A 15343-nucleotide genomic window follows, 5' to 3' on the forward strand; every position below is an offset into this window, starting at 1 on the left:
TTATCTGAAGCTTATGACGTAAGTGTTCCTTTGCTTACAGGGAACTGTGCTACCACTGTTTGGTGGTTTGCTGTGGGAATTTGGGGGATATGATCGCAGTACCTAGTGAATGCAAACAAAGCAAGAATCCTAAGTATGGGCTGCTTATTACCAATAGATTGCCTATTGCAGTGCTAAATGGACACATCAGAGAATTCTCAGCACCAAAATAAATGGTCTTAATATTCAGGCATATGAGATCAGATTTTTTCTTTAAATTTTTAAAATCAGCTACCAAGCTTTCTTAATTAGATTAACAGCAGGCATACTAATAAAGAAGAATTGTTCATTCTTCTTTACTAGTATGCCTTTTTAAACAGGACTACCATTTCTGTTAATCTTGGTGGAAAATAGAGATGCCTCTCTTTTCACACCAACAACAGGGAAGGTAGATTCCAACAAATATAGTTCAAAGAAGTTGACTCAAAAACCAGATAAGTCCCAGAAATAGAGAGGCAAAAAGCAGCACAGTTTTCAAGCCTGACCTTAATTTGAGTTAGGTCTAACACAGCTATTCTTAATGCTGATTTTCAAGATGGAGTGTTATAATTCCCATCTTCAAAAAAGGAAAAAAAAATGGATCCAAGAAACTGGAAACCAGCCTGACATCAATACCTGGGAAGATTCCAAAAATGATAATCAAGCAATGAATTTCTGAACATTTAGAGGCAAACAAAGTCATAACCAGAAGCCAACATGGAGTTGTCAAAAACAGATCATGCCAGACAAATCTTATTGCATTCTTTGACAATGTGACAAAATTAGTGGACCAGAGTAATGCTATGAATATATTGCTTACTTGGACTTCAGTAAGGTATTTGACAAAGTAGACCACAACCTATTTCTTTGTAAGCTAGAAAAATATGGGTTAAATAGCATCATTAGATTCATAACTGGCTGACCAACCCCACTCGATGTGTAGTCCTTAATTGAACTACATCTAGATGGAGATGTAGTTCACAAGAGAAGTGAGTACTCTGCAAAACCAGAACTGCAAATGCTGCAACAATGGTGCCCCACATGTCTGACCGACATGTAGCAGAACATTTCGTGCCCGTATAGGCCTTACCAGCCACCTGCTGACACATCGTGGACAGCCCACAACCTGTAGATGTCAAGGTCCTCTTCGAACACGATGGACGAACATCATCATCACATCTACATGGAGGGAAGTAAGTAGTGAGGTACCCCAAGATTCTGTTTTAGGCCCAGTACTCTTCAATATCTTCATCAATGATTTAGATGAGGAGATCGAAGGGGAACTTATCAAATTTGCAGACAACACCAAGCTGACAGGAATAGCCAATATTCCAGAAGATAGGATCAAGATCCACAACAATCTTGACAGATTTGAACACTGAGCCCTATCTAACAAAATGAAATTTAATGATGAGAAAATTAAGGTTCTACATTTAAACAAGAAAGACCAAATGCACAGGTATGGTAGCTGGCTTAATAGTAGTAATTGCAAGAGGGATCTTGGAGTCCTACTGGACAGTCACTTAAATATGACCCAGCAGTGTGCTACAGCTGCTAAAAAAGCCAACACAGTCCTAGGTTGCATTAACAGAAGGATAGAATCAAGATGACATGAAGTGTTAGTATCACTTTAAAATGGCTAGGTAAACCACCCTTTGGGATATGGCATCCAGTTTTGGTTGCCAAGTACAAAAAAGATGTTGAGAGTTTAGAAAGAATGCAGAGAAGAGTAACAAAAATGACTGAAGGCAAAAACATATGAAGAATGTTTGCAGGAACTGGGTATGTCTAGTTTAATGAAAAGAAGGACTATAAGTGACATGATAGCAGTGTTTCAATATCTTAGACCAATAGCACAAAGAAGAGGGGGCCAACCTATTCTCCAAGTACCCGAAGGGAAGACAAGAAGTAATGGATGGAAAGTAATCAAAGAAAGAACCTACTTATAACTAAGGAGAAATTTCCTAATAGTTAGAACAATTAATCAGTGGAAAGACTTGCCTGCAGACGCTCATAGTTCTCTTTGTGTCTTACTTACCACCTATAAAGCGCTCCATGGTAGTGGATCTGACTATTTGAGAGACCGCCTCCTGCCAACTACCTCCCTGCGTCCCATCAGATCGCACAGAGTAGGCCTCCTCCGAATTCCATCCGCCAGTCAGTGCCGACTGGCGACTACGCGGAGGAGAGCCTTCTCAGTTGCAGCTCCGACATTATGGAACAACCTCCCCGTGGAGATCCGTACCCTCACCACAGTCCAGGCCTTCCGCACAGCCCTTAAGAACTGGCTATCCCGTCAGGCCTGGGGATAGGATTACTCTCACCCCGCCCGAATGTTGAGTGAATGTTGTGTTTGTATGATCAATTTTCTTTTAATCACGATTCTTTTCTTTTTAAGTCTTGTCTTGCACTCCCTTCCCTTCATTGTTGTAAGCCGCCCTGAGTCCCCTCAGGGAAAAGGGCGGCATATAAATTTCCAATAAAATCTAAATCTAAAATCTAAATCTAAAGAAGATATTGGACAACCATTTGGACAGCCAGGTTTCCTGCCTGAGCAAGGGGTTGGATCAGAAGACCTCCAAGGTCCCTTCCAACTGTGTTATTCTGTTATTCAAGGCTCAGAATTGGGAGAATAAACCTGAAGGCTTCTGAACACATATAGAATAAAGGTCTGAAGAACTCCATAAAGACACAAGGTTCCCAGCATAGTTGCATCAGGCTTCCAGATTGCAGGAAATTACTATCAGACTTATAAAAATGTCTCCACCCTTTCTGCTTTCACAAATTAACCTCTAGGCAGAAATTTCAATTTTGTGGAACAATGTAATTTTTTTAAAAAAACAGAGGAAATTGTGGCTAAATTGTGTCAGTGCAACTATTAAATTGATTATCAAACACTTTATTGGTTAACACAATCTTTTCCCTGCAAACGCAGAATGGGTGGTATGCAATATGGAAGAAACTAGTTGCCTAGCAACCCATTCTCATAGTTGAAGTTCCTGTCGCTTGGGAACAGAGCAGCACGTAAATCTCGGAGTAATGGACTCAGTTCTAGGTCTGAGTCCCTATATTGTACAGGCCTTCTGATAGAAAGTGCATGCTGTAATCACTCATCATCTGTGTCTGCTTGTGCTAGATGTGTTTGGTGACAGACCATTTTCAAGCAGCTCATTCTTCTAAAACCAACATTACAAGGATGCTGGGCTAATGCCAAACCTTGAATTCTTAATACTGCCAGGAAAAGGCAGGCCAAATGCCTCTGGTGAGATTTTAAAAAGGCCAAAGAGGCAGCTGTATGGATAAAGGACAGATAGAAACACAGCTGACAGGAAAATGCAGTGAACACAGAGCTAAATATCATTTCCACCCTCCAAGTCCATTTAAACTTCTTGATTCATTTCGTAGAAAATCAAACATTTCTGAATATGGAACACTTCTCTATGATACAAAGATGCATATTCTGAGATAATGGGTGTGGTGCCTCTACAAAATGGACCCAATCCCACTAGGGCAACATTGCCAAGTAACGGTTCTTGTCAATTTCATTAAACAAACTGTTTATTTCATAAACCATTTTCCTTAAAGAGATATTTTAAAAAATAAAACCTAAAACTTCCACCTATTTTTCCCTTCAAGTTCTGATCACAGTTATTTGGCTTCTCTGCATATCTATCATCCATCCATATTATCTATCTATCTATCTATCTATCTATCTATCTATCTATCTATCTATCTATCTATCTATCTATCATCTATCTATCTATCTATCTATCTATCATCTATCTATCTATCTATCTATCTATCTATCTATCTATCTATCTATCTATCTATCTATCTATCTATCTATCTATCTATCATGCATGCACGCACACACAAAAGAAATCTACAAACTTCATCATTAATCTGGTGGTGAGATGATTTTTCCTCTTTTCCCTATGCTCTAAAATCCAGCAGTAACATCTCCCTCTATTTCTCCCATTTGCTTTTTTTACCAGATGGACTGTAGGTTTTGAAGAAGAAAAGGGTAATCATGCTGGAGTGAGGGCAGGAGAGAATATAGAAATTTAAAAGCTGCCATGATTCTATAATGTTCTCTTAAAAAACAATAGTTATATTTTTAAAATGCATCTGATCAGGACTATACTTAAGTAAGTTATTAAATTCAAACACCAATTGAGAATTTACTGTAATATGTAATACTATAATAAAAAATATAACTTGATGTATATAATGTTGGCCTTCAATTGGGGGTAACAGGCAGATATTCAGCACTAGATTTCCATTATGGGGAAGGATTACACTTACTAAGCTTCATCTGCATCTTCAGCATTAGTACTTTTGTTTCTATTTTAAAGCACGGCAATAAAATGCTTGTGTCTTTAAAAAAAGTGAAACAATACTAAATTCAGTAAGTGAGCTTCCACCAGTGCACATCCAAATGGTTGAATTCGTGTCTGATAGGAAGTAGCTAAGATCTTTATGTCCTGCCAGGATGAAAGATATAAACTCTGCCATAAACACATGTAATCTTCTAGCTCCTTTTCTCTCTTTTGTCTGATCAGTAAAAAATATTGCAATAAAGGGAATCTTTATTCTTATCTGATTCATGCTGTTTTTCATGTGAATTCCTTTGTGTCTCCATTGTTCTTGGTTTGCAAATAAAGGTTCTATTGACAGCAATGAAAACCAAATGTATTGTTTAAAACCATTAAGATTATGGCCTCTTGGCTGCCCCATGATGTAATAAATTTTCTAAGCCAATATTATCTATCTGCTTGAAATATAAACAGAAAAAGCAAAACCATGGCTGGCAGGAAAACCTATCAGTGGCCTTCTTACTCCTACAATGGTAACACAGGAAACAAAAATATCTGCTTATAGAACTTTTTCCTATCCTTCAGTACAACTCTCAATGAGATCATATGTTTCCTTTTCTGTATTTTTTACATAGATAAACTAGCTACATGTTCTGGTCCCACCAGAAAACTAGGCTGCACATTGTTCCCCTACCGGACTCTACCCTTGGTATTCCTTAACACAGAGGCTGCAAAGCTTTGAGTCACGCCCACCAAACTGGTGCCATCCACCTCAACGATAAGATCATTCACCTGGATCCTAAGAAAGGAAAAAGAGAAAGTTAGACATAGATCACCTACCCAACTGCAATAAAGTAGACTTATTGCAAAGTCAAAGGATGTCAAGCTTATGTATTCAGTAATGAACAAAAAACATCATTTTATCAAGTTACTAATTTTAAAAAACCTATCATATTAAAAGTGATTATATTTGCATTTTGGGAGAAATGGAAAAAGATGGCTTATTTTTGGCATCACATTACAACACGCCCTTTTAATTTAGGTAGCATTTATTTAACCACCACACTTAAGCCTGTAATTTCCATCGTAAGTCACTGAAGCCATTAAGTGGATCACCATGTCACCTGACTGGTTTTTAAAAACTTTTTATAATGGTCATAAAGTGAGCCAACAGAGTCATTAAGTAAATACATGATTAAGCAGATCCATTCTCCCAAATGGGCATTTTGTTTTTGCTAGAAAATAGTAATGTGTGGCAAATTGTGATCATGTGACCACAGGATGCTGCAACCATAGTCATAAATGCAATCACATGATTTTGGAGATTATGTGAGGTAGTGGTATATAGGAGTTTTAATCAAAGATAGAGCATACCTTTTTTCAAGTTCATTGTAATGTTGAACAATATTAAGTAATCAGTCATTATATTGGGATTACCTATATTTAAAGGGTTGAATATTATCTTCATCTGGTTTAAATTGCAGTTTGATCTTCTACAGCGCTACATAATAAGCTTTATGGCTAATTGGGAACATGAATTTTGGACTCTTCGATTCAAATTTCACCCACTAAAGTATGCATGTCTTTCTATACAAGTTTGTGACAGTGAAAGGATTACAGTGTTATTTTTATTTGTATCACTCTGGGACCAGGCCAAGGCTATTTTTACTGGAATAACGTTTGATAGATTCTGAAGAAAACTTGTAGCCTTTTTATAAAATTAAAAGGAACATCAGGTAGAGAAGAAATACACAAAAGGATCTTTGGTGGGTACAATGTGCAGAACAATTTCTAAGATTCTTCTGAGCTTTCACCCATGAAGGCCTCTGTTTATATTTTGCTGGTGTTCTGGTACTGGGCAAGGAGCCATGTTGGTTGCCATGACAGCATGCAGGAGCCCTGCTGGCATTTAGTACCAGGGCTGCTTTTCTCTCCCATCCTATCTTCCTTTCTGAATAGTTCACTTCCATGAAAATACACAGGCAACAATGAAGCATTCCAGTTCAGCAAAGAGATAGCAGTTCCTTCTTTATTTAAATTAATGGTCTGCCAAATTCAGAGGTCAATCGCTTAGGAGACTAATAAGACCTTTAAAATGTATTGAATCCAGCTTATATTCTACCCCTTCACAATGCTTCACCCTGGATAAATGAAGTACATGAAGAATAATGGTATAATATTTGTAAAACTAAGGCGTCTCAAACAATCCAAAACAATTCTTAAAGGTCAGCTCTAGAGCATCTGAATGATTGCTTCTCAATCTCAATTAGGTTAATATACAGCAACAGTTGCAACTACAGGGCACATACAAGAGAACTAGGTGACTTTTTATCACTGAAAATGTTTATACAATGATCAGCTTGACCTTCCTTTAAAAGACTCAGAAAGGAAAAAGTTTACTGATAATTTTTATCATGTGCTGAAACACTACATTTTGTAGTATTTTTACTGCCTGTTTTTTTCCTACAGTAAACAGAGCACATGTAAATTTAGAAATATATTTGTTGTCTATCAGTATTTAGACTAGTTGATGAGCATTCTGTTTAAAAGATAAAAATAAACTTCTCATAATCCTGCACATACTGAAGCTCAGGTGTTTATCATTGCAAGCACTGAAGCTTTGAAGTTTGTACAAGAATGTGTAAATTCACAACTTCTGGGGGCGGGGAGGCAGAAATGATGGATTGAAGATGCCTCCACAAAAACCAGAGCTGATGACTGCAGTGGAATGAAAATCTAGCAAGTAAACCATATCTCTGATAATTCCTCTCAAATATTAGCTAAAATTAATTAATCTATTGTCATTGTTCTGGAAAATGGCCAACGTTCTGAAAAACATATGTTCTATGCTGTCCAGCCCAACCCACCACATGTGCAGGATTTGTGTCTGTGTCAAAAAACCTGAAGATGGCAGCCACAGGTAGCATAATTAAATTCAACTCCTTTCATATATGAACATCACATCACAGACACATAGAAAAGAGGCAAGGTTTTATTTGTGCTGCTGCTGGGATCATCACCCTGCTTTTTTCATCCCTCGTTATGAATGCCCCTAGCTCCCACATGCCTTATGCTCTTGATGTTCCCTAGTTGGGTAATGAAACAACCAGCTCAGAGAATACCAAGAATGCCAAAGTTCAAACTTATACTAAAAATAGTCTCTTCTATTTGAATACAAATAATTTATCACTCAATTGTATGTACCTGAAGTTGATACTGGCATTTTTTTTCTTTTTCTTCCTTAAGCATTTTAATTCCTATTTACAATTGTCATCAAATAATAATGTTACATCAGATTATTTTGGATGAATGAAGACTACAATCTTCTATAATAAGCTTAAAATGTAGCAATTAAATAAAATGAGTACAGCAGTCGATGCACATTCAAAAATTAGTGTAATGAGCATGGCAAGATCAGTTAGATTTCATAATACAAAAATATAGATAGCAGGAATGAATGAATGATAGTCCACAAAATGTTGAATTTAAACTTCAATCTCTTGCCATTGACTGATGGAAGTTCCTTTACACCTAGAATACTGTAAGCTCCCCACCCGATTTGCAGCACTGATAGCTAAGCCTTAGCAAATTAACATACTGCAGAATAATAAAAAACACCCTTTTTACTTTTACAGAATTAGAAAAATTAGAAATTTAAATTCCCGCAATACAATTTTTGATTCTGAAGTCTCTAATTTTAATACTCTGAGAGTGAGAACAAGTCTCAGAGACAAGTTACATATTACATCAAAATCATATGTAATAATTCTTTAATTTTTTTCAATTTGAGTTCAGAAATATTTTTTTGTGGGGGGGCAGAAATGTTTAATCCTTCTTCTGCCTGCTACTTCCTTGCTGAATATTTCCATTGCTCTTTTCATCCATGGGGGTTCCAGATGGTTTACAATGTGATTGGGACTAAAATATTGTCAATGAGAAGCATTTGGACAAATTTTTCAAGGGCAAATCAGCTGTCAGGTAAAGGGTTAAAGCATATTTTTCTAATACAAACTGAATCCTCCAAGGACTGTTTGCTGTGGAAAATGAGCTGCTGAAGCTACAGCTGCAATATAAAATGTATCTAGTCTTCCTAACAATTCTTTAGGAACAAAGGCTGCCTTTTGTTGCATAATACTGTTTATATTTAATGTTTCCATTTTTAATTTGTTTTTAACATGTTCATGATCTGTTATGAGGATGGGAACACAGATGGCTTAAATACAGTTTCTCCTATAAAATATAACAAATAATAAATACATGAGTTAGATCGCTTTGGAGGACCACATCTTATGGTATTTCTATGCAATCTGGGTTTTTAAATAAAATTCCAACGGGGTTCCCCATATGATCCATATTGATCACATTCAATTTATTAGTTACTATTAGGTGCTTTTGTCCTTGGTAAATAAGAACCACATCTAAAAAAGACTAAATTTCCCGTGATTTTCCTATCAATGTGTCGAGAGAGATGAGAAACATCTTTTGGTTTGCTTTGCGAAATGTAGTCACCTTATAACTAAATTACTTGAATGTTGGCACTCCTGCCTGCTCTTCTAAGTGGCAAATATAACCTCTTATTACATTTTATAGGGCTGTTTTGCTTCAGCTCTTTTAATGCTTCAACTTTTCTAATGAAGTACAAAGAAGTTCTATATCTGGACTTCTGCGCATTCCAGAGCTTCTTTCACAAATCTGAACCACACTCCTAATGTTTCATGTTTTGCAATAATATTTGCATGTGCATATAATGAAGAGAAACAGTCATAACTTATATAGATTAAAAGGAAATTAATCCTATGCTTAATTACAAGCATATTTTTTTTTAAAAGGACTGGAAGGACATGACAAAAAGGTCAATATAAAACAAAAACTGTCACCTTTTGAGCTACTTTTCTTAATGCTATAATGTGCATATACAGATAGGCCTCGACTTACAACAGTTGGTTTAATTACCATTCAAAGTTACAATGGCAATAAGAAATGACTTATGACAATTTTTTACACTTCTGACCATTGTAACATCCCCATGGTCACTTGATCAAAATTCAGACTCTTGACAACTGGCTCATATTTATGCCAGTTATAGTGCTTATTGTTGTCATGTGATCATCTTTTGCAAGCTTCTGACATGCAAAATCAATGGGGAAGTCAGATTCATTTAACAACTGTGTTACTAACTTAACAACTGCAATTATTTATTTAATAACTATGGCAAGAAAGGTCATAACATGTATCAAGACAACTTAACAGAAATTTTGGGCTCAATTGTGGTTATATGTTGAGGACTACCTGTAAAATAGAAGAAACTGAATAAAAGCTTCTTCTAATCTTAGAAGCAACTATTGCTTTTTATGTTTGCTTCCATGGACCTCATTAGGAAATATTACACACAAACTAAGGTTGTGGTCTTAAACTTGGCAATTTATTAAAACACAGAACACAATTCTATGTGCTTATCAGACATAAGTCATACTGATCCTATGCAAATGAGCAAAGGAGTAAAGCCTAACTCCTGGTAAACTTAATGAACTCTATTTCTGAGTAAATCACTCTGTAAATTTCTTAGTACTTATATTCACATTATAAGAATTTCCCCAGCACCTGAAATGTTTGCCTGCACTGTAGCAGAATAAAAAGTAGATGCACAGAGACATAATAAAAGGGGAGTTTGTCACTCTTTTGAGGGGAAAACAGCCAAAAAAGAGCCAAGGTGGCGCAGTGGTTAAATGCAGCACTGCAGGCTACTGCTAGATCAGCAGGTCAGCGGTTCAAATCTCACCGGCTCAGGGTTGACTCAGCCTTCCATCCTTCCGAGGTGGGTAAAATGAGGACCCAGATTGTTGGGGGCAATATGCTGACTCTCTGTAAACCGCTTAGAGAGGCCTGAAAGGCCTATGAAGCGGTATATAAGTCTACTGCTATTGCTATTGCTAAAAATAAATCCTGCTTGGAAAAAGAGAGCCTAATGGTGCTCAATTAGGGTTGGTGTGAATTTTCACTATCTGTTGAAGAGAAAACATTGACAATGATGGTGCAAATATAATATATGGGAGGTAACTTTTTAACCTTATGTTGCGGCATCTTATGATCCTGAGCTTTTATGGAGGAAAAGATATATATCTTTGTCAAAGGTTTCACAGAAAACAACAAAGAAATCTAGGATTTTAACCATCTTTCTACTGCAAACAGAGATTGGCTATGATCAATAAAGTAAGAGTTTTTGTTTTGGTAAATTCTTGTTCCAAGTTAAGCTTCATTCCCAATGTAATATCAGTCCTACTGACCTGCCATCTCGATGAGCTGCTCCTCCTTCTGTCACAGTCTTGACAAATATGCCAAGCTTTTCTAGACCCATATCAGCTCCAGCCCCCATTCCAATAATACTGATCCCAAGACCCTCAGAATCTGCATGAGACAAGGAAGAGGTGAATTGAATTAAAATATGAGATGCCAAGTCTGAAGGTTACCAGAATCTGGTAATAAATCCAATGAAACCTGCTACTGCAAATTTCTTCATCAGTTAGAAGGGAATCCTTCCTGGCTCTTTAAAGAGAAATTGACTGTGCATCATTCAACATGTTTAACAGGTCAGTTAAAAATCTAGTAGCTATATATATGTACAACATGCTAAACTTTATTGTAACTCTCATTGATTAGTTTATAGGGGGGATAGTGTGTGTTGTGCAATATCAGCTCATTTCTTTTGGTTATGGTTCAATCCACCCACCCCCAATTCCTGCTGTGCTGGCTCATTATCAAGGAAGGGGAAAGAGAGGAAGAGGAAAGGGGGAAATAGTTTTTTTTAAAGGTTTTACATAATTAAAAGATAAATAATTAAGTATACATAAAGAGCAAAATGAAAAAGTACAGATAAGAAAATAGTACAGACAAAGGAAAAAAGGATGCTTCTTCTAATTTTCCTTATTACTTTCCTATATTCATTTCTCCCCTTTAGAATTACATTATAGTTCCCTTTTCTCATATTTACCCCTTCTTAATCAGCAAACTGAGAAATCGTCAGTTCATTTTTGTCCATTTTCAGCATAAAATCCACAAACAGAGTTTAGAATTTCTAGCAGCATCACCCAAGGCATGAAGGTAACTACATCTTGCCCAGTTAAAACAAGCAGGCACCTATATTAGGCAGCAGTTATATAGGAAGAAGCTGGAGATAGATAGATAATCACTTCAGTGCAATAGCAACAGTATCAATTCATACTGTGGTAATTGTAAACCACTTCTATATTGTTATGAAGAAAACCACATGAATAGAAAATATAAAATGATATAATGTTAAATGATGTGCCCCTCAGGTCAGATTACATTCAACATGCTACTTAGAAACGGCCAAGGAACTTTGAGAATTCTAATGGTGTTTATAAAGTGGCTAGATTAAAGCCTTTGGGACATTGAGTTCCCGATGTTGCCATACTGGAAAAGAAAATCAGAAGCTGCAAAGTCAGAATTACTTTGTGAACATGGAACATATGAAGTATGAATATCAGAAAACTAAACTCAGTGAGGAAAATCAGACAGAAAGCATGACTAGATGAGCTAATTCTACTTTATTGTAAGGCTATATTAACAGACTCTACTTTCTTATAGGGTTACATTGACAGAGTCTTGTCTACTTGCAAGTCTGAAAATAGAAATTTCCCGCTATGACTTTTAACTGCTGGGTCCATTAGGGTGGGTCCCTCCTAAGTTTCTTTCTCTTGACCATCAAGTCCCTTGATTGTTTCCTAGGCAGAATCTCTTCCCTCATTCCTCAAGGTCATACAATGAAAGATGAAATGAAACAGCTTAGGCATCAATGAAGAGTCAGAAGATTATGATATTTATTATTCAGGACATTAAAAACAAAGTGACATTATTTTTATAGCTAGGAAAAGTATAGCAAGAATAATACTTGGCTACAAAGCAATCAATGGACAAATACTGTAAACCAGAATTTGGAGGCAGCCCTTTATGACCCTTCAACTTTATGGTCCAAATATTCATGCAGAACAAGAGGTGGCCAATGAATTTTATGATCAAGTTCAATTTGAAACTAATAGAACATCCAATCAAGAGATGGAAAGTGTGAGTTGAAAATATTAAACTTAATTATGAAATTGAAAAGCGCGACATTAACTTATTAATTTCAAATATTCCAATTACTTCTTCATAGCTTCAAACAACCAAAACAATGTATCTGTATACAATCTCTTTAGATGGAGAATACAGAAGTCAAATTGACTATATTATTGCTAAAAGAAGGTGGAAAAGTTCAATTATAACATCAAAGATATGAATAGGAGCTGACTGGAACAGATCACAAAAGCTCATATGTAAGAAAGAAGAAAGTCAACCAGTTTCCACAACACGTGGTAAAACTACACTAATCATTTTCAAGGAAAACAATAGGAATTTCTTTGAAGTCCTGAGCTTCATTAGAGAACCAAAGAATTGGGAAATGAACTGAAAGAAGAATGAATGTGAAAAGGGATTGCCAAAGATGGAGAAACAGAAGAGAGCAAACTAGATGCCAGAACAAATTTGCAATTAGCAAGAGAAGAGAAACGAAACTAAAAAAGATAAAAATCTCAGAAAGAAGCTTTACAAAGAGTTTCAGAGATCTGTCAGAAGAGACAAGAAGCAATATTATAATAACATTTATAAAGACACTAAAGATGGAAAAAAACATGGAAAAATAAAGATGTTTCTAAAAATGTCTAAACCTAGGAGATTTCAATCTTAATATGGTACATTAAAGCAAAATCAAAGGAGATCAAAGATAGAAGGAATATACTGAAATACTGTATAGTAGAGATGCCAATATCTGTGAGGGAATGTGCACCAGGGAGAATTAGTGGATAGAAGTTTTGGCAATACAGATCTTTTTCAGGGAGAAGGTAGTAAATCTCATTAGAGAAAGGTCAAGATTAAGACACTGTGCAGTCCCAAAATGGATGGGGGAGAGGCAAGATGTTTAGAGTAGCCACATTCTAGAATATCTCAGAATATATCTAGTAGGTTACAAGGTTATAGCTTTAGTTTGGCAAGATCCTGTTGATTAAGTACAAGCAAATAAAGCATTGGACTTGATTGGATTTCGCTGTGTCATTTTTGGGTTTGGGCCAGATAACATCCAATATAGTAGTTATTTCCTTTTTACAAGAACCTCTAGTACTAGAAAATGAAGTGAGATCAGCACTTCAGTCATTACTAAGTCATAAGGTTACCAGATACAGGAATATGGCAGGCAACAGAAGTAAAGGTTCCAACTATAGTATCTTAGAAAATTAGAGAATGACATAGTAGCTAGGAAATTAGAAATGGTAAATATACATTACAATATGAAAAGGGGGTCTTAAACGACTGTGCACACTATTATACAATATTCTTAATTTCACAAGCTAGCAAAATAATGCTTAGAATATCCAACACAAATTAGAGCTCTATGTGAAGAAAAAGAAATGCCAGATGTTCAAACTGGCTTTAGAGAAGGAAGAGGAACATGCAACATTATTGCTGATGCACTCTGGATAATTGAGAAAGCTAAAGAATATCAAAAAGAACCCAATATGTGCTTCATTCGTTATAAAAAAGCCACTGATTGTGCCAACCATATCAAGCTGTGGAACATGCTCAGAAAATGGGATTCCCAGGACATTTCACTGTCCTCATGAAAACCCAACCTACAGATCAGAAAGCCACAGTATGGATAGACCATGGTGAAACAGACTGGTTCCAGATTGGCAAAGGATGAGACAAGGATACAGATTCTTCCTTTATTTATTCAGTCTATATGCTGGATAAATACAGATAGTCCTCAGTTTATGACTGTAACTGAGCCTGGCAATTACAGTGGTAGGTTATGATGATCATAAAGCAGGTCACCACCATGTGATCAGATCCAATTTTACAATATTTTTTACAATGATCATTAAACAAATGTGACCGAAAACAAACATGGTGTACCTGTTGTTCAGAAAGTTTTCCTGAAAATAAAATTACAGCATCTCTTTCAATTATTTCTTTGTTAAACATAATAAATCCATTCCCCAAGTGAAAATGAGATGCAACTGTTGGGAAAACTGCCAAGCAAAATTTTAAAGAATTTTTTTATTATTAAGAATCAAACAAAGATAACAATCAAAATGGACAAATAAGAGATAATGATTATAGTGATTTGTGATAGATAAGAAGCCATTGTAGACTTTCTATGAATTAAATATAACAATAGATTATTAACAAAGGGCTTTGAAGTTTAATTTTGCTGTTAGTTTTACTTGTTAACTACCTTTTCTTATATATAATAGATAGATGGCAGGTTAAATTAGTTGCAAATCGATGTATAGAATAAATTATAGGCATGATCTGCAAGGAGGGAAAACTATTATTGCTGTAATATACTTATCTGTGTTCAACTAGGAGGGCACAATATATGTAGATATGTTTTTTATCTTGTATCTTGTCTAATGCACATTTTTAATGTCTAATTTTGTTTTCTTTTTGTAATTTTTTTTTCTTTTTGGGAATTTGTACTTTAACTTTCTGAATAGAATTAAAAATGATTGTGAAAGAAAACAAACATGGTGGTTGTTAAATGAATCATTGTTCACTGTGTGTCAGTTTTTGCCATCAACCACAATGAAACACTAGTTTATGGCATGGCATGTGACTGTGGGGTGCTGTAAGTGCCCAAAATACATTCAAATGACTGCTGGGTGGGGGGAAGGGAAGAGATATCAGAATTTCGAAACTGGGTTGTAATTAGCTTTTTGGGGAGAGGGGTGTTCATTGCAATTCTGAACAGTCTCTAAGCATTCAGTCATAAAAGAAGGGCAACCTATATTAAGAGAAGCTGATTGGAAGAAAATCAGTGAGGTTTTAAAACTGGAGGGAAAAAACCATCAATCTGTACTATGCTGGTGACACTGTCATGACAGCTGAAAATGCAATTGAACTGAAAATTCTAGTTATAAACGTCAAGGAATACAGTGTAAAAATGGACCTACAATTAA

The 15343-nt window shown here is 35.9% G+C and overlaps 1 protein-coding gene across 4 annotated transcripts in view; it reads right to left on the minus strand.

The window, feature by feature from the left end:
* Positions 1 to 15343, minus strand: part of PPP1R9B (protein phosphatase 1 regulatory subunit 9B) — an 85831-nt gene that overhangs the window by 19591 nt on the left and 50897 nt on the right. For all 4 annotated transcript variants that reach the window (XR_004256841.1, XR_004256840.1, XM_032235148.1 and 1 more), the window contains exons 3-4: positions 10619 to 10739; positions 5029 to 5133 (exon numbers count right to left, since the gene is read on the minus strand). Coding sequence is in view for 2 of the 4 variants with exons in the window: in XM_032235148.1 (XP_032091039.1) it covers positions 5029 to 5133; positions 10619 to 10739 (226 nt within the window). In the remaining 2 variants the exon portion in view is untranslated. The remainder of the gene's footprint in view (positions 1 to 5028; positions 5134 to 10618; positions 10740 to 15343) is intronic.

The sequence above is a fragment of the Thamnophis elegans genome, chromosome Z (assembly GCF_009769535.1).
Source record: "Thamnophis elegans isolate rThaEle1 chromosome Z, rThaEle1.pri, whole genome shotgun sequence".
Classification (NCBI taxonomy): Eukaryota; Metazoa; Chordata; class Lepidosauria; order Squamata; family Colubridae; genus Thamnophis; species Thamnophis elegans.